Genomic DNA, 23,141 nt, shown 5'->3' with positions numbered 1-23,141 from the left:
AAGAAGAGGTTGAAGTAACTGCAGAGAGTTAGGGAAAAGTGGAAACTTTAAATTCAGAACCTCTGAGAAGAACTTGAAGAGGAAACATTCATTTAAGAACCTCTTGCAAGATGTCGAGTACTTGGAATTTTATTTGTTTTGTATAGCTTGTTGTAGTTTGTTCTATATACCTGAGCTATGTCTATGTCTCATTTATTATGTCTTAACATGCTTAATTTCCCTTTGTATTGCTTCATCAATAATCTTCTTATTCATTAATTGAATCTGTTGTTTGGAGGAGTTATTTCTAACCGGCGGTATTAGATCCCTGCAGAGTGAGACTAAAGACTAGCATGAGATCATATCAATTAACCTTGAGTAAGTAGTCTTTAACAATAATTAACAATTTTCCCTAAAATAGGGCTGGTGTCCCTGTTATTAGTAACTTGATCACTTTAAACATATCGCTACACGTGTGAGAGAGAACTGTTACATCATACTGCCAACCCTCCCGGAATTGTCATGTCTGACCCAGGAGGCCTCATCATAGCTTTGACTCATATGGCATGTCCTCTACGGAGACAGAGTTCACCTGCAAGCTCAGATCCCTGCAACCATCTGTTCTTACAGTGGATTCACCTTCCATCAGAGCTGTTTGCAGAGCTGGATACAGCACTGCAGTTTCAGCAGAACTAAACACACGCTGGTTTTTTTGTTTGTTTGTTTTTGTTTTTTTAATAAAGCATATAATTCAGTAACTAATGTGAATTTATTCATTAGGGACTTTAAAACTAATATAAAAGTTATGTAGTTACAAGAGCGTGGAGCTCTACATTTGCATATTGTTTGATGTCATTTTTAACGTCATCATTTTTTTTACACTGATCTTATCGCCTTCTTAATGGGCATGCATCAGCAAAAGGCTGTTCATTCTGAGTTTAGTTTCAGCTCTGCTCCTGGAGATCTGCAACCATGAAGAGTTTCAACCCTAAACTAGCACACCTGTGGTGGATTTTCACAACACTGCTGAGGACATTAGGATGAGGTGTGTTACGGTATTATGGTAGCTAAACAAATCTCAGGCAACTGGGTCTCCAGGAAGAGGGTTTGGCATGTATAGCTTTCTCTCCTTCCTTCATTGAGCATACTACACTGAGTTTTGTGCAAAGAAAAACCAATTCCCCACCACCTCATGTAAATAATCAAATGTATTAGTCAGACATTGTGCCCAAATCTGTATAAACATCTTGTATAAACATCTTGTAGTGTATCTCATTCACAAAAACCATCCTGGGGCGATTAGATTGTATGGGCAAATGTTATAATGGAACAGAATGGTCAGGCTGGTTATTATATGTGTGTGACTGAGGCTATGCATACAGTAGGAGCTGAATCAGATCTAGAGCAGTCTCAGTTCATGCCACGTGTGGGCAGAGGTGCTCCTAATGGAGTTCTGGTAAGCAGAGAGAGATGAGCGGAGCGAGAGATACACTGGTACTGTCTGTGTCCCATTCTTATCAAACTGTGTGAGCAGTTCTGTTCTGGTTCTGCTGCGCGTTAATAACATAAAAATTGGCCCTTTTTATCATTAACGGCTTGCAACAGATTTAGGGTGTGTTCATACTTGTAGTTTGGTACAAACAAGAAAATTTAAATGTTCAATTTTAGTCCAGCGTTCTCGCTATCAAATTTAGAATAGAACTACAATACGTTTTTTAAAAAAATGATGCATGTAAAAGTGATGTATTTAAAAAAAAGTGATACATAATGTATGTTAGAGTTTATGGGCTTAATGCTCTCATCGGGGTTGTGTATACCTGGTGGTAATTGTAATGGAAAACATTTTTTGTTTTCATTGCAGTCTGTTTAGTCTTGCATCTTGTGACATCATGTCCAGTGTTTGATTCGTTTAGATGCCTTTGGTTCGTTTTGTGTTCTTATTTCAAACGAACCACACCAGAATTCATTAAGAAATGAGCCCACCTGTTCAGGCGGTCTCGGTCTGTTTATTTGGTGCCCACCAGTGCTTGACGGGAAGCATAGTGTTCACGCTTAATGAACTGCTCTAACAGAGCAATCACCAGGGTTCGTTTTAACTGAGCCAAAGTTACCAAGTCTAAACACACCCTTAGTCTTGCAACATCCTTTTTGCCAAACCCCGGATCAGCTTGGAACACTTATACACACACTCAAGCATGATTTTAAAAAGAAACAACCGATTGTTAAAGGCCTTTTCTGTGCTGTTTAAGGGCCCTTAAATCTTTTCAATAGGAAAAAGCCATTTTGATACAATGGCTCCTTCAATCATGTCCTGGAATCCAGCGACCAGGCTGGTGCCAGACGTGCTGTGGCATCCTCAGATAATGTGTGGTACCACAAAAATGGTGAAAACTGATGAGCCTTTTTCATCTCAGCCATGGGTGTAAGAGAGGGAGCTGGAGGACAGTAAGGCAAGAGTGATGTGTGGACATTAGAGGAAGGGAGCAGACCAGCGCGGTGTGTCTGGTGCAATGTGGACATGTCAGTCTGACAGCCAAAAGCCGGCTGTCAAATTCAGACTGCGGTTTGTGCTCAGTATTTAACCCCACATCAAACCTCTTAAGGGAGGCAGAAAAAAGGCATAACCATGGATTTTTCATTATAGACAGAAAAATTAAATGTTTAAGAGAAGCAACATACATTTTGAAAGCAATCTGGGTTGTGTCTGATGACAGTGTGTGTGGCCCTAAATGGCACACGTATGCACGCAAACACAGAACGGAAGTTTATTTCTCAGATCAGGATCAGCAGATGTTATAATCAGGCATGAAAAGTTGAGAAATAGAGAAACGACAAAGTGGCGGGAGCGCGAGACAGGAACTGCTCGCTGGACCGGACCAATGAGACTGAGTATGGGTCCACCCCTGGTGGGCTCTGGAGCAGGTCTTTATAATGTCCTTGGATCAATATGTCCAGCACCAGCCAATAGCACCCCACTATCTTTACTGATCAATGTCCCAGCCTCTGGCACACGGGCCCTCTCTGTACACACATCTCGCTCCGCTTGCATGAACCAGCTCAGGCGGTCACTCCACTGCAGTACATGAGATAACAAAATGTCTTGGTGAAGCCTTTTCTCTGTGGCAAGGCTTGGAGACACGCAAACGTGCAATAATGGCCTCGATCATCAGGACGGCATGCAAAGCATTGTCAGAGAGTAGGAAGACTAGGTCTCTCTGCAGTTGCTTTCATCTGAAAGGCTCTGTCTCTCTCGTTCTCTCTCACTCACTCACACACACACATACACACACACTGCCTGTGCTCATTAAAACAGACTCTCTTTTAATGGAGAGGGTGTGAATGCAGTTGTGGCTGCTTTGATTTCCTCCAGATCATCTGGGGACTGGTGTTTATGGAGAGGACTAAATTGCAACATTGAGATGAAAAACACAAGTTGCTCCTCCTTCCTCTCTGAGTAGCTCATGGACAGCTCATGGACAGCTCATGGGTGGCTCTTGCAGCCGCTCACAGTGAAGCATCAATTCCTATAGTTGCACAGGCTCACCAAGGACGAACGTTTTGCAGTACATCACGTCAGCAGAATGCGATGTACTGTAACAAATGCTGCTTCAGAAGATTATGAAAACTTTGGATCAAAAGAAAGTTAACTGTTAAACCTGCATGCATTGCATATTGTTCTGTCTGAAAAAGGATGTGGTTATTAAGAGCAGGCCCTACTAGTGGAAAACAAACTATTAAGAAGTTCAAAAGCAGTGCATAATTTCTTGGACTCTCCCAACGCGTGATACCTGCATCATATATGCTAATGCTGGCGCTGAATCCAGATGTCAGGCTACATAAAGTCACACCTGCCTGCTAACATTTCACTTCGCTTTAGGCGCGCGTCCTTGGGAGATGTGCCGCTCGTGCTACTCACCTGCCGCCAGCTGCATCCACCCGCAGGTCTTGTAAACCGTGGCCGTACTGCAAAAGAAGAAGAGGGCGAAACAGCCGATGCAAGTGAGAACCAACGCCATTGACATGCCGATGAAGAAGGACGCAGCCTTGAAAGCGCCCGACGGGATGGAGCCGAAGTCGGTGAAGCTCCCTTGGCACTTGAGCTCGCGGGACAGCCCGTTACCGATGCAGTAGTGGAAGAGGCCGAAGTAGCCGGCCTGCGGCGTGTCTACCCCGTCTCCGATCCAGTACGGCTGGATGAAACAAACCACGTTGACGATGGCAAACAGGATAGTGAAAATCGCCCAAAGAACACCGATGGCTCGAGAGTTCCTGACATAATTTGTCTGGTAGATTTTGGCTGCCTCGGATGCTGGCAGCATCGCTGCAGGAGTGCCGGGGACCATAGGCTAAGTGCGAGCCTCTTTGGATGTTTCCTGCAGCGGCGGACTCGAAGCTGCGGGTTCCCAGAACGGTTCCCAGATGTTCCCAGACTGACTTCTTTTATTGTCAAGTTGTCTCTGTGATTTATTCGGTGTGTGTTAGGTCTCCGTGACCTAACGCTCTGATTTCAATAAGCTTCAGTCCTTGGTCCTCCTTTACACATATCCTGTTTAAGTCTGCGTCCTACGGACAGGACTCTAAATCGCACAAACCAAACGGTAGTAACTATCGCTGGTTATTGCGCCTAGTGTCGGCAAAATGAAAAAAACAAAATCGCTGAATTTCAACTCATTCAATTCTGAGATTACCATTTCAATCAGTGAATAAGTTGTTTGTCTTAAATGTCAACGTACTGTTCAGATAAATGAAATAACGTGTCGTAGTATACACTGATCAGTTGTGCATCCTTGGGCGCTTTAGGAGACGAACGGAATACTAATATACCTTAAGTGTGCCAAGTGGTGGCTTCCAGGAAGCTTATTTTTCAGCGCTGATTTTCCATGCGTGAATGACATATGCACTCGGCGTCGTAGTTGAGACCGGCGAGCTGACGACACACTGCCTGCATCATGTGGTGCGTGTCCGTGTCGTGTCAGGTCTATCACGGAGGTGGCTCACCATGTCACCAAGCCTGCGCCTACGGCTGGCCGCGCTGCGCTACGGGGACGCTGGGCTACCATGTTGATCGGCTCTGCAAGAAAGATGAGACGAGCCCAGCCAACATTGTAACTTGGCTTATTTCCAATCAGACATTCCGGTACGGTTCAGTATAGGCGGAATGCCGCCCGTGTTCAAATCCCAAATAAAGCCGCCCGCCTTTCTTGGCCGACGTCGCCCGAGTGAATTTATGTCCCACACATAAACGTTACAGCGCCTGTAGCTCAACAGCGCTCACTACGGAAAAGCTATTAAAAATGGCATTTACTTTTCTCGGTCCGGGTTTGATTTAATTTTTTTCTTAGATGGGGTGTAATTAATCTAGTCAGAATTGTAAACTACTTAAAAATGCATTTCTTGTGAACACATGATGACCGCATTGAAGGGCGTAACTTCGCTTTGAAAAGTGCTGGGGTCATGACTGGGACAGGTGACGCGTTCATTTCAGCGGCTCCTCGGATTTTCGCTGCCTTTAAGACATCTTTAGGAAATAAAGTGGTTTCACTGGGAAGTGAAAGAAAGAGATTCACGACAGGTCTTATGGTCGCGTTTGTCAAGCCCATCGGCTTTGAATAATACAGGAAGTATCGACATTATAGTTAATTATAGTACATTATAGTACAATTGCTTGCCGTTTTACAAAAAAACTATTTCGGCAACTTGTGAGAAAATATAAGCACAAACATAATAAGTTTGTTTTTTATTGCTAAAACAGGCATATTTGAATTGTTATTTAATAAATAAAGTCAAGACCAGTTATAGAGGAAACTGGTAAACTGGTTTCAGGGTACACTTTCTAAAAGTTATGGGACAAAATTAGAAATTTCAGAAAGTCTCCAGCGTTCCCAGCGTAAAAGATGCCTATAATATATTCTTGGTTCATTATGCATATATATAATTTTCTTTTTATTTCATATTTATATCAGGTGTTTAGAGAAGCTTTTATGTATAGGCTATTAGCGATCATTGTAAAATTATTTTTATGAGGTCATCGGCGAGGCATCTGAATGATTTAGGACATAACTTTTCACTTCATGACACTTATTAGTTTAATATTCATACGAGCTTTAAAATGTGGTCAGCCCAGCTGATAACCCTACGCAGAGCATACGTTCCATTTAGAGAGAACTGCATTTACAAAGAATTACATTTACAAAGAACTACAAGTCCCACATGCCGGACGTGACGTCCTCAGCATGTGACGTCATTAGCACCGGCGCGAAGCTATAGTGAAGCTGGAGAGTCTGTTACCGGACAAGTTAGTTTCGATGTTTTAAACACAGGGAAACACCACATTAGTGTATGGTTCATAGTTATTGTTGCTTCTAAACTGTTTACAACGATATTTTGAGCCAATAGATAGTTGTTTTACGTTACCACAGCTAGCTTATAACTTGGCCAGCAAGCTGTCTTGTTCACCCAGCTGTGTTATTAGCTAGGCTATTTAACTAGCTGGGTTACTTCGTCGTGGCTTTCAGATAGTTCCCTAGCTAGCTGTTAGAACGTAGTATTGCGCAATTAATACGCGTTTGAGATTTAAGTGGTTTAAAGTTTTCTTCACTTTCAACTCGGAGGATGCCGGCCGTTCTGCAGTGCCCCGGCTACCCTGAAGCAAAACTCCGCTGTTTGGCGGAAAGCCTCCAGTGTAGGGAGGTACAGGCCAGCACGTTGCTGGCCTTAATGGGCGAGGTGAGAGGGACACGCGCACCCAAACCAAACGGCAGGGCTCTAACCTCCTGTGCTCTCTGAAATCTTAGTAATGAAGTCAAACATGCTTAAAAAAAGCTTTTAGGTCTGAACCAGCATTGGTTCTAGAAACGTTTAAAAGCCAATGTCTGTATATAATTTATGACAAACGTTAACGACTTCAAAAAATCAAATGACCATAGCAGTTGCTGACAATAGACACTTGCAACTAAAGATTATTAATTGTCCCATTGTAAAACCTGTTAGTAGCAGGGAAAGTAAGTCCTGCTGTAAGATTGTATCCAGCTGATGTTCCTCTTGGAATCTTGCATTGCTAGCCTTGCTTTGTGCTCTCTCTTCCTCCTCTGACAGCCTCAGCAGTACAGCTATCCATCAGTCTTCATCTACGGCCACAGAGCCACAGGGAAGAGTCATGTGGTGCTTGCATTACTAACAGAACTGGAGGTAGGCCTCATACAAGACTCATTACAAATCAGAGCCTGTCATTTGATAATGGGAAAACTCACACTTAAAAAAAAAACAGCTGAAATGCTAAACTACTGTTTCTGTGGCTGTTTCCGTAGCTCCCTCACGCGGCCATGAGCTGTGTGGAGTGTTTCTCGAGAGGTCTGCTCTTTGAGCAGGTGTTGATGGCCTTGTTTGGCCCGGAGGCTGCCGCTCTCCTTCCACGATGTGCCTCCTTCTCTGACTTTGTGCGGGTGTACAGGCAAATGTGTGCCCAGGAACCTGCCGATCAGACCCGCTATATTGTGAGTGTTTATCAGCTCTTCTTACCTTTTTCACTGCTGTTGCCATCCTGTGGACTGGTTTAGCACACTGTATAACTCTGTGGATGAATCACGGCACTATTGGTTGCTACATGTCATTGCAGCATCTCTGCAATTACTTTGGAAGAAAAATGTGCATCCAGGTATGAAGATATTTAAAGCAGGTGTATTTTATTCAGGCACATGCAGAGGTACATGTTGAATCACAGAGTGGCTCAACTAAGAATGAGGACCTTATGCCTCAAAGCAAAAGGGAAGGAACAGAGCAAGTAAAAAATATACATCAGCAGTTATAATATGGTTTCTTTATATGGGTGTCCTGGGGACCAGGTGTTCATATATGTTCAGGTGACCATGATGCAAAGACTTTAGCCTAAATGAATGCATGTCTGCTCTCAGGGAGCACAGTTAGAAAAAGAGCACATTTGAACATTGCAGAGTTGGAATATAAATGTTTAAGTCCCTGTAGACCTCATAATAAAAATTCCAGGTTCTCATTATAAATCAACTGTAACCATAAGCTTGACCTTTAAATTTTTATGCTTGTTTTTCCCACAAGTGCATGTCTATTGTTTAAATGGCTGTGCTACCTGCAGAGCAGAAGCTTTCACTGTACTACCAACAGATAAGAAATATGGACTGTATATAAATACAGTGCTGTGTTTTGGTAGGTTCTGGAAAGAGCAGAGCTGCTCCGAAATATGGAAGCCAACCTGCTGCCCGGTCTTCTGCGACTACAAGAACTGGTATGACTATAGCTTCTTAATCTAGTCCTGAAGAGCCCAGTCCAGTCCCTGGGGATGGGCGGTGTTCCACAGAACTTGATAAGTTATCTCAATTGTGGTCTTTATTGGAATTATATTAGGGGCCTCTGCTTTAGTCTATACTCAGTTTAGTCCGTTGAGGACAGTTCAGTCAGAAGGTTTTTTTTTTTATGTACCTAACTTGGACATCCTTTTTTGGTAAATGAGGAGGACTTGATTTTACACTACACAACTTTTTACCCCAACAGTTCATAATCAGGCTGAGTCTGTCTTAGCTTAGATATTATGCTTCATCATTTGTTTCTTTGTGAAACAAAGTTGTTTCATGTTTGCATTTCGCATGGAGCACTTTCACAACAAAATAAATAGCTGTTACATTTCAAGCAGTTGTAATGACCTATATGTCAAATCGCACAGCCCTACAATCTAGGTTATTACCAGATGGAGTACATCAAACATGCTAATGGTTTGAGTGCAATATATGAAGTAGATACAGAGAAATGAAGATCCAATACATTTGTGGTAGCTTCTGTAGCTTCTCTAAGCATGGCTGATATTAGGTTCTGGCTTTGTCCCACTCCCATGCCCTTTGCCCTTTTGTGTTGGCACTAATAGAGGCTCCACAGCTGCTTCATCTCCATGATTGTTTGGGATTTGCTGTCTCCTAGCAACAGAAGAGCATGTGTTTGTGTGAGCTTGATTTGCTCCAATTGGTTCAGCAACATGTTGGGTAGCGTATGAGCCCTGCTCATTTAGTTTGATGTCAGGTTTTCCAGTCACCATAAAAGTCTTTAAAATCAATGGGGAAGTGTGAGACACCTAGACTTTTCAGAATCTGTAAGGATTTTAAAAGTTGTGTAGTGTATCCAAGGCTTAAGTGAACCAGGTGGTGCATAGCGTAAGTCCCATGTAAAGCTGTTTGGGCGAGTCACCTTTAGGAATAAATTCAGAACTTATGTGAGGCTGGGTGTTCTGGGCTCGGTTACCAGTATTGGCACTGTATGACAGGTCGATGACAATGTGACCGTGATCCTGCTCAGTGAGATCGTGTGGGACAAGTTTCGACCCAGTACCGGCTGCTTCGAACCTCTGCTGCTACATTTTCCTGATTACACGAAAGGTATTACAGAGGTGCAGGACTTCTGGTCCCCAGTCTTGTCTGTCAGTGCACCTGCTCTAACATATCTGGCTCTACTCTTCAGGGTCCTGAAAACTCTTCCCTAAAGGTCTTTGGGATACCTCGTCTTTATTATTATTAAAAACACATACTGAGCATGTAAGGAATGCCTTGTACAACAGGATATTCATATTATTAAGCAGTGTGCAGCTGTGATGGCAGCTATATGAGTGTGGTGGGGTTTTTTGTGTTTTTTCTTTTAAATTAGACTTCAGTTGCATTTTAGTTATTGACAGGTGCTACATATGCATCACACTGCTCTAGAACTAAAGGTTCTTACTCCAAAAGCATCTTGCTGTTTCCATTATTAATTACAGTACAATTATTGGATAAAGTGAACAGAACATACTACATATGATGAAGCAAATCTTCAAAGTGTATTTGATGTGGCACATCTCTCAGGGCAAGTGCAGATGTTCAACATGTATGGACTGCGTAGGAATGTTATGATCGTGGTTCTCCTTCACAGTTTGTGTCGAGTTTTAGTACATTCTGGAAAGAGCAGAGCTTTTCATGAATTTAATTTAAATATGACTGAACAATGAGTGAACCCAAACAAAACCAGGGGACACGTAAACAGTGGATTCAAAAAGTGTTTCACACATTTTACTTTAGCTATTAATCTACGCTGATACCCATAACAAAATTAATTAGAAATCAAAAACACAAACGTGATAAGACCGGTTACCAGTCATTACTTTGTAGAAGCCCTTTTTGCTGCAGTTACAGCTACAGGTGTTCTTGAATGTTTCCCCAAAATTTGCAGACTAAAGCTCAGTCACACTGGATGGTGAGCGTCTCTCAACTGCCTCCACAGATCTTTGATGGGGTTTATTATATCTGGACTTTGGCTCAGTATTCAGAGACTTGCATTGAAGCCACTCCAATTTTATTCAGATCAAATCTGCAAAACAAAATGTGCAAAAAAACAAAGTGGTCTAAATGCTTTGATAGTTCACTTTGTGTGTATCATGTATACATTTATTTATTTTTAAGTTGTATGCAGCTACATAGGTGAAACATACGGGAAGTGGTAAAAGTCTCCACAAAATACGGCAGCTGTAGAGACTGAACAAAAAAAAAAATTGCAGAGAAAAACTCAGCCAGAGTTATTCTAAGATGTGTGCATGTGGTTTGTGCCACAGCTGAGCTCCAGCAGATCTTGTCTCGACACAGTCATCCCTCCTACACGCCTGAACTGTACTCTTCCTACATTAACATCCTGCTTGGAGTCTTCTACTCTGTCTGCAGGGACCTGAGAGAGCTCCGACACCTGGTACAATCCAAACACACAATAGCATGTTCAGCTTTGCTGTTTTTGTCAGTAGTTTTGTGTGTGTGTGTGTGTGTGTGTGTGTGTGTGTGTGTGTGTGTGTGTGTGTGAGAGAGATTCTACAGCTCACTAAACATACCATATCCAGTTTGAGTATATCAAGCAGAATGTAGAGCACAGTGCAAGAAGTAGATGGAAATTGCAAAGAGCCAATATATTTGCAGATTCTTCTGTTTTATAGTTACTGTACCTAATGCGAACATAGCTAACTTTAACCTCACCATAAAGTAAACCTTAACCTCAAATCTCGGATAACCCAAAAGTTCCCAATGGTCTACACAAGGCCAGAAAATTACACATGTCTAAGCTGCAGTGACAGGCTAGTGGAGCAGCGGGATTCTAATAAAGTGTGCAAAGTGTTTCATCAGAGCGAGGGCATCATTTAATCCCCACTGGCATGCATGTGATTTGGGTTTTTGCTCTCAAACAGGCTGCCCTCAATTTTACCAAGTTCTGTGAGCCTCTGGAAAAAGGAGAAGGTAAAGCATTAAACATTTCAGAAGTCTGTTATTATAACACACGCACACCTCTTATTACACTGAAGTTACTCATCTTGTGTATGTGTGTGTATATATTTCCTGTGTAATAATATAATGGTAGGCCTTTTCTTTTTTTAGTTTTACTTACTGTTGTAATGTAAGTATTACAGATATACTTCAGTGCCAGCATACTATCTACAATAGTACTTCACTTGTTTAAAAAAAAAAAAAAAAGTTTTTACTTCCGAGTTCAAACTGATTTATGATGCCTTCTCAGCCCAGGAGAGTGACACACATAAGCTGTGGAGGAGGGTCGAGCCGCACCTGAAGAGAGCCATGCAGACCGTGTACCTGAGAGAGGTGTCCAGGTCTGGAGGGGGCTGGTAGAGTTAAAGTTTCCATGGTTGTTTAAGACTGTTTTCACGTGTGTGTGTGTGTGTGTGTGTCTCTCCTCAGTGTTCAATGGGAGCAGCAGCAGATGGATGAGAAGGAGGCCACAGCTTTAAGAGGTAGGCACATGCACGCGTGCACACACACAGACGCTCCCACAGATGGAACAGTAGTGGACCCAGTCATGTGCAGTCCTAATTCAGTGGACTGGACCCACTCTCTCACACACGGGCCATCTGCTAAAACTTTGCAGGCCTGCCAAGATGCTGTAAGAGGTCCATCCAGTACTGCTGGAGGACATTCTCCTCTCCTCCTCCTCCCCCTCCTCTTTTCTCTCAAGCAAACCACAAACATCTGTCCCATCTTCCTGTTGGCCAGCTATTAGTGTGATGCATGCAAATACCCCTCAGTCTGGATATATAATTACACAAGGTGTTCACTGTTGGGTTTAATTTTGGGGACTTATTCCAACTGAAATGTTTCATTTAAAGCGGCCTTTGTAACTAGTTTTGAATAGGCTACTTGGTTGTGTTTCTGTTCATCAGGGTGCAATTCCTGGGTAAAATGTACAGAAAATAATACAAAAGCTTTTTCAGTAATGAACAAAAGGATAGATTCATTTTTAAGGTTGGGCTCTATACTTTCTCCACAGTGCCCATAGTCCTGTTGGATTACCTCGCTCAGTCTTAGCCAGTGTGAAATCTCTTCTCTGTAGGTTTGTCAGCACATGCTCATGTAGAGTTGCCGTATTATTCCAAATTCCTGCTCATCGCAGCGTACCTGGCCTCCTATAACCCAGCCCGCACCGACCGGCGCTTCTTCCTTAAGGTCATCCATCTCTGCTTTCTGCATACTTTTGATGTAGTTTAAGATCTTCCAATAACATTCAGATGTAGAACATATAATCTGTAGATTTTGATCTTATTTAGGAACACTTGTGTGTGTATAAAGCAGGCAGGGCTGTGGAAAGTAGCTGCTGATATAGGCATTAATTGTCATTTTATGATTTCAGTATGTATTTGCTGAACGTATATGTAGGGACCTTTTTAACAGTGTTAAATGTTTTGTCCCTCTATTATGGGTATGGAACAAGTAAACATGTTTGTCTCTTTACGACAGCATCATGGAAAAATTAAGAAAACCAATTTCTTGAAGAAACATGAAAAAGTGAGTTACTAAGTGTTTAAAAAGCATCAAGTGTACCTTCTCTATTTAGGCCTGTTAATCTCTCTCTCGCTCCCCCATATTTCACTCCTTTAAATAAAGTATTGGAGTCATCATTTAAGAATGAGTCAGTCATTTTGCTTTTTATTTTTACACAGAGCCCTTTCATACCTGGTATTAACATCCAACTTGGTCCAAGTGGTCAGTGTTAAATACTGTGAACAGAATCCAGTGCATTTAGACCCGATGCCTCTGTAACACGGCCCATCTTTCAAGGTCGTCATGCATTTGGCAATGTAACCGTAGTGTAAAAATCGTCACGTTCTTGACAACCTCAAAGGAGTCATGGCTCCAACTGGAAAATCCATCATTACAGGACACCATACCAGTGGTCTGAAACTGTCACCAACTGCTAATCTACTATTAAGTTGCAAATCATTCCTCAGCTGTCCACTTGTGATGGGTTTAGTCAAGACATATGTCAATACCAGGTGTGAACACACAACACTGTTTTTATATACAACTTAGCACTTGGATGTGTCTCTCGCGCGCGCGCCTGTGCATGCTCTTATTCTGGCATTCTCCTCTATTTCATCCTGTCGGCACCTTTTCCCCATCTTGTTTCCCCTTCCAGACTAGTAACCATCTGTTGGGACCCAAGCCATTTCCTCTGGACAGACTGTTGGCCATATTCTACAGTGTGGTAGACAGCAGAGTTGCGCCAACAGCAAGCATCTTCTCCCAGGTAGTTCCATCTCATTAAAATCTTGAAACATAGAGTGGCAGTAAAAGTTGTGCTATTAATGTTCATTGGGTTGGACAAGATTATTAGACAAGATTTTAATGTCAGCTATATCTGCTATCTGTGTACTGAATGTGGCAATATTTCCTTTTTTTGTTTCTTTTTTTCCTAAAATGTCTCACTTTGGAAGACAATTTTTAAATGTGTATCACAGTGTTAATCTATACAATATGTATATACGAGAAAGCCACCCTCCAGTCACTTTATTTCATTATTCAATTAGTTATCCATCTTTCTAGCCTTCTGTTGTCTATCTTTTTGTATATTGTCGCAAGCTCCCAGACTAAATTTAGTAATTCCTAATGGTGGTAATTTTTCAGTACATTGCATAATCCAACAAATTTTAAATAATGGTCAATTTCTGATTTTTTATTGGTATTTGATATTTATCCTATTTTGGTCATAAGCCGCTAAACTTTGTTTGTAATTTAGCAAGAAATGTTTATCTCAAATATTAGAAATTTGCCAATGATGAATTAGTAGACAGTGTTGTTCTTTATTGTTTCTCTGTTTGTTCGCATTAGGATGCTAACATCAGCCAGTCTTAACTATAAAGAGGAAAAAAGAGACAGAGAGGGAAAGTGGGCAGGCAGAAATAAGAAATGAGTGGATGAGGCCTCAGAAATAGAGTTATGACCTTGATGTGTTCTTCCACAGAGACACATCATACCATGGTGTGGTACACAACTACAGTGGCATTTAGAATAATTATAGAAGCACCTAGTGTTAACCTTAGGCGTAAATCTGTCAACTCTAACATAAAACAACTAGAAATAATCGCACATGAACCTAAGTGCATGGGATGGGCATATGAAGCCTTTAAAAGCTTCTAGCATTGGTTGGCTGTAGCGTTCTCCCCCAGATCATTTTTTTGACTATAGCATTCTCCCCCAGATATCCTCTCTGGTCACCCTGCAGCTCCTTACTCACATAGGACATGACGACCAGCTGGACACACCAAAATACAAGTGTGCTGTCTCCCTCGACTTCATCTTCGCAATCTCCAGGTGTGTGTGGGTGTCGTGGGTATTTTTTGGTGTGTTTTTTAATGTATATTGATTTTGTTCTGACTTTTTTTTTTTTTTTTTTCCTCATTTCTTTTTGTTGTCAGAACTGTGAATTTTGACATCGTCAGGTACCTGTATGACTTCCTATGAAGCCCTGTTTTTTGGGCCAGAAGCCAGCCTCCTTTTGAAAGCATTTTGATGGAGAGCCAGACCAAGTTGATGCAAGCCTGGGCTGTGCAGTCACTGGCAGAATCATGACATGTGACTGTTGAAAAGACTTGTTTTCTGTGCTTAAATTTGCCTTGGGCCTGAGTCCAAGTCCCTCCCTCAATGCTCTAAGTTAATTCCACTTTGACAGTACCATTTGAGAACTCACAGATTTCATTTTGAATTATGGAAGCAGCTTCTCATTCCAGATATTGTCATTTTGATTTACAGCAAATGGCTAGCTGGCTAACACAAGAAATATCTTGAACCTAAACATTTGCTAAGTGGAACAAACAAATGAATAAAATTATTAATTCAGCCCTCAGCGCCCAAAACTGTACGTATGTGGAAGTTTACACATCCCAACACCCTGATGTATACTATAATGTACAGACCTGTCACTGGATATCATTTTATGATGATGATTGATATAATATTGGTTTAAAAAATAAATATCATAACAAATAAACATATTTGAAGTTTCTGCAAAATGCACATTTTTTTTTAACTTGTCATTCTTTTGTAAATGCATTTTTAATAAACTTTATACCAACCTTAAAACTTTATCCTTTGTCAATAAAATAATTAACTTATTAAGAAGAAAAAAAATGTAACTCTTTGAAGTGCTAAAAGTATGAAACCATTCACCTCATTTAGTGTTTAGTCTACAGATCCACCCCTGCATGTGTTGAATGCTGAGTAATGTACAGGGCTCTTGAGAACTACAGAAGTGTAACCCAGCGATTTGGGAATGGATTACATCAGGTGTCAGTTTTTCAAAACTTGTAGTCTGGATTACATTTGTCTGGCTAATCAAATCCCCCTTTTACCTAAGCAGCACTAAACTGAGCTCAGTTATTTTGTCATTGATGTACTGAGTGATGCTGATCCAGATATGTCCAAATCAGTATTTGGAAATCTTTGTATTAGAAGTCAACTGCCATCTGCTGGTCAGATATTATTCCTTGTCAAATAAATAAGTCTATAACGAACCACTTCAAAAGACAAGTTTATATCCTCACAGGCTGCTCAGAAGCAGTTGGAGGGTGTCTGGATTCATAGTTGTCCTTACAATCCACCATCTTTTTATTTGTCCAAAGAAGAACCTGTTGTATTGTCCTTAACTGATTAGTACCAGCAGCATTAACATGATCACACGTTAAAACCCAAATTGACTGCTTCCTTTATGAAGTAACTGGACTCTTCTGACTTGGGGTAGTAAATGTACCCTTTAAGGTAGAGTAATGACAACATACACAGATTGATAAACATAACTACACAATAGCATACACCAATTGTGTTTTACAGTATTTATTGGTTTTTATGTCATTTCTGCAAGACATTTGTTCATCCACCCCAAATCCACCTTGCAATTTTCTGATTTTTTTTCTCTGATCTTATTACTTTGATCCTGTCAAACTTCTTTTAAAAACTGGCCCTACGAGATCTAAACTAAGAATCACAGCAGCAATCCATAAAACTAATCATGGTGTCAAACTAAGGTACTTAAAGAGTTTAGTGTTTATGCTGCACTAACGCAGTTCAGTTCATGAGGGATCTTAATAATCACCTGCTGAGTAGAAGCAGATGTGTTGAATCAGGGCAAACACGTGGCTCTCGGGGGCTGGAGCTCCTCCGTTAGAGTTTACTTACTGCTGTTAAGGTTATGAATATTCACTTGCTTATTCACTCTGTTTTACAGCTTTCTTCAGTTTTTTTTTTTCTTTTGGAGTGGCAGTTTGACGTCAGCAGCAGTTTGATTCACACATCTGAGATTTAATGTGGTTGTCATAGAAACTGAGGTACGAGCTAAAAAGGTTTCAAAACTTGACTCATCTTTTCCCACAACCTAATATAATAGAGTAACGAACAGATGAGGGCATAGGCACATAAAATAGAATCTCTGGGGGATTGTGCAATTAGATTTATTTTTAATTTGTTTGTTTAGAAAAGAACTATAGAAACACAGCATAGAGTGTATTGATGGACTTTTATTATGGATATACAAAGCATGAATAAAACAATATAGACTGCAGTCCTATTACAGAAGGCACAAGATTTAGCACATCTATAATAAAGGGATATTGAAGCAATTTTTTTTATTAAAAGAAAATGCTCAAACTCACCATCTTGCACCTTTACAAGTACATGTACAAGATGCTAACACACATTATAAAATGGTAGAAATCTCTACAGTCAGCATATACATAACTCTCAGCATATACATAACTAACATAACAGCATATACATAACTCTCAGCATATACATAACTTGAATCATTACAGAAGTGAACATTCCTGACTGGAGGTTCTTTCTAATGATTTATAAAACAAGTGCAATTAGCAATAATCAAAAACAATAATTAAAAGTGGGTGGGATCTGAGACATACTCACACTTCCATTTAAACAATATCTGATTCACCATATTCGGATGTAGTGGGTTATTTTCTGTGAAACTGATAGGGAGTTTGGAGTGGGATTGACACCCATTGCCAGCACTTGAATTTTCCCCAGCTTGGTTTGGCTACATTCTCTTTTTGTGTCTCATTTGAAAACTACAAAGGATTACAAGCCTGTAATTCCTTGATTTGTGTAAGTTACACTATTATTTGACAGTGTTGTTTGGTTTAATAATTGCGGATCCTGACCAGTGTGCATATAGGAGACCTAGGGTCTGGGAGAAGGGGTATAGCAAGAACCCCAGTGTTAAATGAACATGTACATTGTTTATATGAAGTTTAGTTGGACACAAAGATTGAGCATTAAGAATGAATGAATTCAACACTAAAGTAGTTAATTCAACACTCATTCATGCATTAATTGAACAAAATTCAACACTAACAGTGTTAACAGTGTTAATTCAACACTCATTCTCTGTTCATTCATGCGTGTGTGCGACTATATGCTGCGTCTGCGTTTGTGGATCATGGCCACAATGTGACTGAGATCCAAACTCTTTATCATCACCTCCATGAAGTCCTCATCACTACGTGCTCCTTCCACAAACTCCTCCAAAGACAGCTCCCCTGTTCAGGGCAAGGCAGACAGGCATGATAGCAATTCCTTTAGCGCTTTTTTTTTTTAAACACAGAATTTCCACCATTAGTGCTGAATTAACTCTGAGGTAATATATTTCCTGCAGTCTACACTACCCTTTAGGTGTTTATTCATCGCTGCTGTGTCATGTTTAACTTTTCTTTAATCAGTAATGAACTGTTACTGGACTTTTGTGTGACTCCTACAGTTTTGACATGGGTCAGCTGTTTGCACGTACCATCACCATTGATATCGATCCGGTCAAACACAAGGTTCGTGAACTCTTCTGCACTCAGGTTCTGCTCCTCTTTTCCATTAATGGCCCGAATAGCCTGAGAACGAAGTGAAGAAAATGCCTTTGGTAGCCTTGTACTCACGTGGCCTTCTATAGACCGTTCGTAGATGGATAACATCTAACAATTCTTTTCCCCTTTAGTCTTTCCTCACCTTTAACCCAATACCTAACGTGAATTTTATGTTTTAACCATAATTCTAACCATAAACCTACTGAGGATATACGGTCTAAAATGAGTTTCAAGACATGATTTCTCTAAAGGACAATCCAAATAATATTATGTCTTTAAAACAGTCGTGCTGTTCAGTTCTTTCTTGCACCAGCCATGTTCTCCAACATCTGCTGTCACCTTTATGATGTGGAGCAGTTCGTGCCTGTCTATGCAGCCGTTGCCATCAGCATCATAGAGTCTGAAGTACCAACGCAGTTTGTGCTCCATCTTGCCTCGCATCACCAGACTCAAGGCTGCCACATACTCCATGAAGTCCACGTAGCCATCCTGGCACGGAAACGACCCCGTAAACAAAGTTCCCCATCCCACTGGACGTTCACATCAGGAACACAGAGGAAGTGTTTTTTTGATACATCAGGCTGTAGTCATGAACTTTGTAACTCAAATCGTGTTAGAGCAGGCAGAACACTGAGCAGGCAAGACCGTAGTTTGGTAACTGCATCTGAGATCTCATAACAAAATGCAACTCATAACAAAATGTTTGAATTCTTTCTTGCAGGGAAGGGTAGTCAGTCTTAACCTATTTAGGACCTATTTATATCTGATTATCTGTGCGTCTTAATCCTCAAGGTAATCTCATAATTCACCTGTTAGTATGACTCAGTGTAATCATAATGGACAGGAGGTGCCTTTTATAGCACCAGATAACATGAGAAAAGAGTTTATGTCTGATCCTGAGATTAAAACGGACTTCGTTGTTGTGCTTTGGCATAAACGTGAATCCCATCTGACCGCATGTTTCAATAACCACATACCCTCACTCTGACTGTCCAGTCCTAAGAACATATCTGAAGCATATTGCTCAGTAATAAGATGTAGCCACTGGATCATACATGACCTTAACCAGACCTTGGAGAATGCCATCTGCATAAACATGAACACAAACATGAAAATTACGCAATAAGCTGATGTTTGATTTAATAAGTATAACAGAATTAAAGGGATGAAAAATAAAGCAATACTTAACAATGAGGCTGAAATTATGTGTACTGTATGTACTGTACTTGACAGGGTTAGGGTGAACCCTAATTCTACACATACATTACTGAAAACTTTTTTCCTTATGTTTTTTTGAGAGATTTCATAGACCCAATTTCCCAAAATCCTAGTGTTAAAACCATTTTAAATGAGAGAGAGAGAGTGTTTAGTGTAATAACTTTAAAGATGATCTTTGTTTTATAATTCTTTTCAAACACTGCTTTTACCTTGTTCATGTCAAAGGTGCAGAACATCCGTTCGATGTAGGCGTCGGCCTCCGAGTCCAGCCCGCGAAGTCCGAAGAACTGTTTGAACTCGTGCAGTGTGAGTTGTCCTGATGGGCACTCCGTCATGAACTTCTTGTACCACAGATGCATCTCAACGGCTTGCAGGTCATCCACAGTGCAGCTGTTAGCATTGCCCATCGCTGGAGTCAGGAGAGAGAGACGTGTCAGAGGCTCTGTAGTCCACGCTCCTTCTTCCAAAGCCCTGACGGTCTGCTGTGCAGGTGATTTCTTTGCGTCTCAAAGGCTCGTGACTGGGATATGGAGAGGGCACGGGCGCGCTTTTTATAACCACCCCATCAGTCTGCCCCATGTGACCCCACCTTGCTCTGGCTTAGGGACTTAGGAGCTCAGGGATGGCCCGGGTTGGACTGTCTGCTGCTGAAACTGACCACCAGACTGACCTGCTTGCCCTAGACCCAATTAGTCAGTCATTCGCATCAGAAATGTACCTGAATCACCCTTTGTTAACTAATAAGTTCGCCCAAGGAACAACACCCTGGAAAAAAATCTTGGAAAAACATCTCGGGCTTTCCCCTTATATTTTAATTTAGTCGTAATCAAATAATTTAATAGGATGTTTCTTTCTAAATGTAACACATACACAAATGTACAAAAACATTAAATAAATGAGCTTATTTAAAGTTTAACATGTTCACTGATATTTACAATGCACTTTGCATTTGTGGCTGTACAGTAATTGAATATAGTGGGTAGTCTGGGCACCCTATTAATCAAGCACAGGCATATGTCGTCATACAGAAATGCTTTGTTAAATCAAATCTGAAATGGGATTTATCCAAGCAATGTAAACCACTGATCAGAACATCAGCGTCCTCATCAGGTGATGCACCTGAGTGTAAATTGCAGGCATAAATGCAAATACTAATCAATTATAAATTCTCAGGCATACATTTTTAATCCAAATTTTGTATTCACCTCAGGTTTGATCAAGGCATGGTTTTGTGCATAATAAAACTAATAAAACTAGGAATGTGTCAAAACTGTAGTGTGCTGAGCCACATTCAGATCTAGGTAATGAAGAAATTAGACCTATTTAGTCTGTTAAAGAACTTTGCAGTTCATCACAAATTTTCCGTAGCAGATCACGGACAGAAATTCTGTTTGCTATATAAGCCTGTACATATAATTATATAAGCAAACAGTGCTGCCACTTTAGTGTCTTATCATCAGATTGAAATGCTATAGTAAATACATTGTATTATCACCATTACATATAGAACAGTGATAATCCCTAATATTTGGGATTATCACTATTACATATAAAACACAAGACACATTAAGACCCAATATACACATTGTCTCACTGTATACAAACACTTCTCTGTCCTTATTTTCCTGTTTTCAAATTTTCCAAGAGTTTAAAACATCTTCCACCTAAGAGATTCTTTTCATATTAACTGTACATAGTAACAATATAAGGAAAAAATGAAAAAAAAACAAACAAACAAAAAAACCCAACAAAAACTTAAGGATTGTATAACACATCTGTCAGCATATAACCAAAATCCAGACATCCAGGCAGGACAAGCAATATCTGTAATGATTGCACACACGTTGAAGTGGATCCAGTTGCAGAGGTTTCTTTTTGCAATCAAACAGATTGTTTGGTTTAGTAACAACGGTTTACTAACACGGTTAAGCGTAGTCAGGTCAGTCTGAGGTTGATGTACAGGGTAGCGTTCAGGAAGTATCCGAGGGTCAGGCAGGAGATGAAGTCTAGAAGGCAAGCAGGAATCGGTAACCAGGAAAACATATAGGATGAGGAAACGCTCGGTACACCACATGGGAACAATACTTAGCAACGTGTGCACAGGTAAGGGAAGCTCATAAAGGGGATGGTAATGAGGGGAATGGGAATCAGGTCTGTGCTAGAATTCCGGTGAGTCAGATCGAGGGTGTGTGCGTGTGGGCATGGCCGTGCGGGGCTGATGGTTGTTCCTGGGGTTCATAACAATATCAAGTCTCTAAACACTGGGACAGTATCCCTTGAAATCATACACTGATTAGTATGGCCCCGAAAGTTTAAAGGAAATTTGAATAGAATTTAATATAATTCTTTGTCTTCCTACTACATTAATTGACAATATAAATTATATTTAGGTGTCTGCAAATTATTTAAGTCATGAACTGTTTTGTTTTAGCACACAGGAAAAAAAAAGATGTTTACATGCACTCACTGACTTACTTACTTTGTAGGTGTACAGTTAAAGGTTATAGCCCATTTTATACCATGCAATATCTGATATGTGTTAACTCTTTAGTTGGAATTTGGTTTGTGAACCTTGGATTGGTGTTGAGTATTAAGTAATAAACCACAGTGAAAGCAGTAGGGGCACTGATCTGGAGGAACTCCAGCAACACTGCTATACCTGATACGGTTGTACCAGCACAACCCCAACTACAGTGTCTGTGTCCCTGCTGTGCTAGGAATGGCCCCTGCTGAAATCATTTAAGCTCAGCAATGGTTGTGTGGTCATAACCTGACCACAGAGGAATGGGTACAATGCATGGCAAGTTTGTCTGCAGTCTGTACTTGTACACTTACAACATCAGTACAGGTGCAAGAGATGTGCAAGTGCATGCACTAGTAACATCTGGAGCACCTAGCAGCTGTAATAAGACTCTGATTGGTACTGGCATGTAATTTAAAAGGGAAGTCTGTTGTGGACTATCGTATTAAGTGACCGTTTATAATATATTTAGCTGCTAAAATATCTAGTTCACCATATCTCAAAATGTAATTATTTAATAATCCTGAATCCTGGTTAGGATACAGAATTAAATATATACCTAGTATTATCTCGTCTAAATTATATGTCTGTATGAAACAGCGGTTCCAGTGCAGCTTGGGTGAACCTAAGCTTCTCTGAATGCTTTCCTTTAACATCTGGGACTGATGTGCCTGGAAACTGGCAGTTTGGTTTCATTCAACACTGTAAAACAAGCACTGAAAGCCCAATTAGTAAACAAATTGTCAAAGTGCAACAACTTATGGTGATGCGACAGAGCACAAGTACGTGACGGTTAAACACCTATTACACACCATCCCCGACTGATATCGCGCCTTTATGCTTTTACCTACAATGGTCCCCACGACTCCCCGTCCCATTTTTTCCCTCAATATGCAACGCGTTTAAAAGGCGGGTCCCGCACTCGCTTCACTCGGCGTCTCTGCAGCTGTGCATGCCCGTGGCATCTCCAGTCCTTCTTCTGCCCCACCTGTTCAGTGTCCTGCGTATAGACTCAAAGGCTGCCACTGTGCACCGCGCAACGAGCGACGTCCACTTCACCACCTGCACGACGCATCCCACGGAGCGGCGCACAAAACTCGCGAACAGTCCCGTGTAGTGGGCGAGCAAAAGAAAACTGCGACCCATCTGCCTCCAGTAGTTGACAATCACGTTCACTTTTAAATCATGTCCTCCCACTCGATTTTGGATCATCGTGTGAATTCCAACAGCCCGAAATATGAGGCTATG

General features: G+C 40.9%; 3 protein-coding genes across 6 annotated transcripts in view; 1 reads left to right on the top strand and 2 right to left on the bottom strand.

The window, feature by feature from the left end:
- Positions 1-5,238, bottom strand: part of lhfpl3 (LHFPL tetraspan subfamily member 3) — a 32,795-nt gene extending 27,557 nt beyond the window's left edge. Inside the window, exons 1-2 of one of the 2 annotated variants that reach the window (XM_026997321.2) lie at positions 4,804-5,238; positions 3,896-4,556 (exon numbers count right to left, since the gene is read on the bottom strand). In XM_026997321.2, the coding sequence (XP_026853122.2) occupies positions 3,896-4,322 (427 nt within the window). In that variant the 5' untranslated portion in view covers positions 4,323-4,556; positions 4,804-5,238. Of the gene's footprint in view, positions 1-3,895 lie in introns of both variants that reach the window. The other variant, XM_026997315.2, reaches the window with a different exon arrangement.
- A 998-nt stretch (positions 5,239-6,236) lies between these two features.
- On the top strand, positions 6,237-15,303 carry orc5 (origin recognition complex, subunit 5). Its single transcript, XM_026997284.2, has 14 exons — positions 6,237-6,705; positions 7,075-7,167; positions 7,287-7,472; positions 8,162-8,236; positions 9,263-9,374; positions 10,577-10,707; positions 11,195-11,243; positions 11,521-11,611; positions 11,700-11,752; positions 12,349-12,461; positions 12,753-12,800; positions 13,432-13,542; positions 14,494-14,606; positions 14,711-15,303. The coding sequence occupies exons 1-14, from the start codon at positions 6,592-6,594 to the stop codon at positions 14,754-14,756; spliced, it is 1,335 nt and encodes a 444-aa protein (XP_026853085.1). The 5' UTR covers positions 6,237-6,591; the 3' UTR covers positions 14,757-15,303.
- Positions 15,304-16,844: 1,541 nt separating this feature from the next.
- On the bottom strand, positions 16,845-23,127 carry guca1a (guanylate cyclase activator 1A). Of its 3 annotated transcripts, none has more exons than XM_035527769.1 (6): positions 22,882-23,127; positions 21,296-21,378; positions 19,582-19,781; positions 18,494-18,643; positions 18,088-18,181; positions 16,845-17,839 (listed from the first exon to the last, which is right to left on the bottom strand). In XM_035527769.1, exons 1-6 carry the CDS (start codon positions 23,103-23,105, stop codon positions 17,712-17,714), a joined length of 879 nt encoding a protein of 292 aa, XP_035383662.1. In that variant the 5' UTR covers positions 23,106-23,127; the 3' UTR covers positions 16,845-17,711. The 3 variants fall into 3 exon arrangements, with proteins under 3 accessions (XP_035383662.1, XP_035383663.1, XP_026853442.2); XM_035527770.1 differs by lacking the exon at positions 22,882-23,127 and adding an exon at positions 22,745-22,759; XM_026997641.2 differs by having other exon boundaries at positions 21,294-22,963.
- Between the last annotated feature and the right edge of the window lie 14 nt (positions 23,128-23,141).

Source organism: Electrophorus electricus, chromosome 7 (genome assembly GCF_013358815.1).
Source record: "Electrophorus electricus isolate fEleEle1 chromosome 7, fEleEle1.pri, whole genome shotgun sequence".
NCBI lineage: Eukaryota > Metazoa > Chordata > Actinopteri > Gymnotiformes > Gymnotidae > Electrophorus > Electrophorus electricus.
This window is presented reverse-complemented; position numbering and strand designations above follow the sequence as displayed.

Excerpts from the sequence above, each read along its gene's own strand:
- guca1a (XM_035527769.1), bottom strand. The coding sequence starts at position 23,105 with ATGATCCAAAATCGAGTGGGAGGACATGATTTAAAAGTGAACGTGATT. Across the intron at positions 18,182-18,493 it reads AACTGCTCCACATCATAAAG|GCTATTCGGGCCATTAATGG; the intron begins GTGACAGCAGAT and ends CTTCGTTCTCAG. Across the intron at positions 17,840-18,087 it reads GATCGATATCAATGGTGATG|GGGAGCTGTCTTTGGAGGAG; the intron begins GTACGTGCAAAC and ends TGCCCTGAACAG.
- orc5 (XM_026997284.2), top strand. The coding sequence starts at position 6,592 with ATGCCGGCCGTTCTGCAGTGCCCCGGCTACCCTGAAGCAAAACTCCGC. Across the intron at positions 11,244-11,520 it reads GCCTCTGGAAAAAGGAGAAG|CCCAGGAGAGTGACACACAT; the intron begins GTAAAGCATTAA and ends ATGCCTTCTCAG. Across the intron at positions 11,753-12,348 it reads GGAGGCCACAGCTTTAAGAG|GTTTGTCAGCACATGCTCAT; the intron begins GTAGGCACATGC and ends TCTTCTCTGTAG.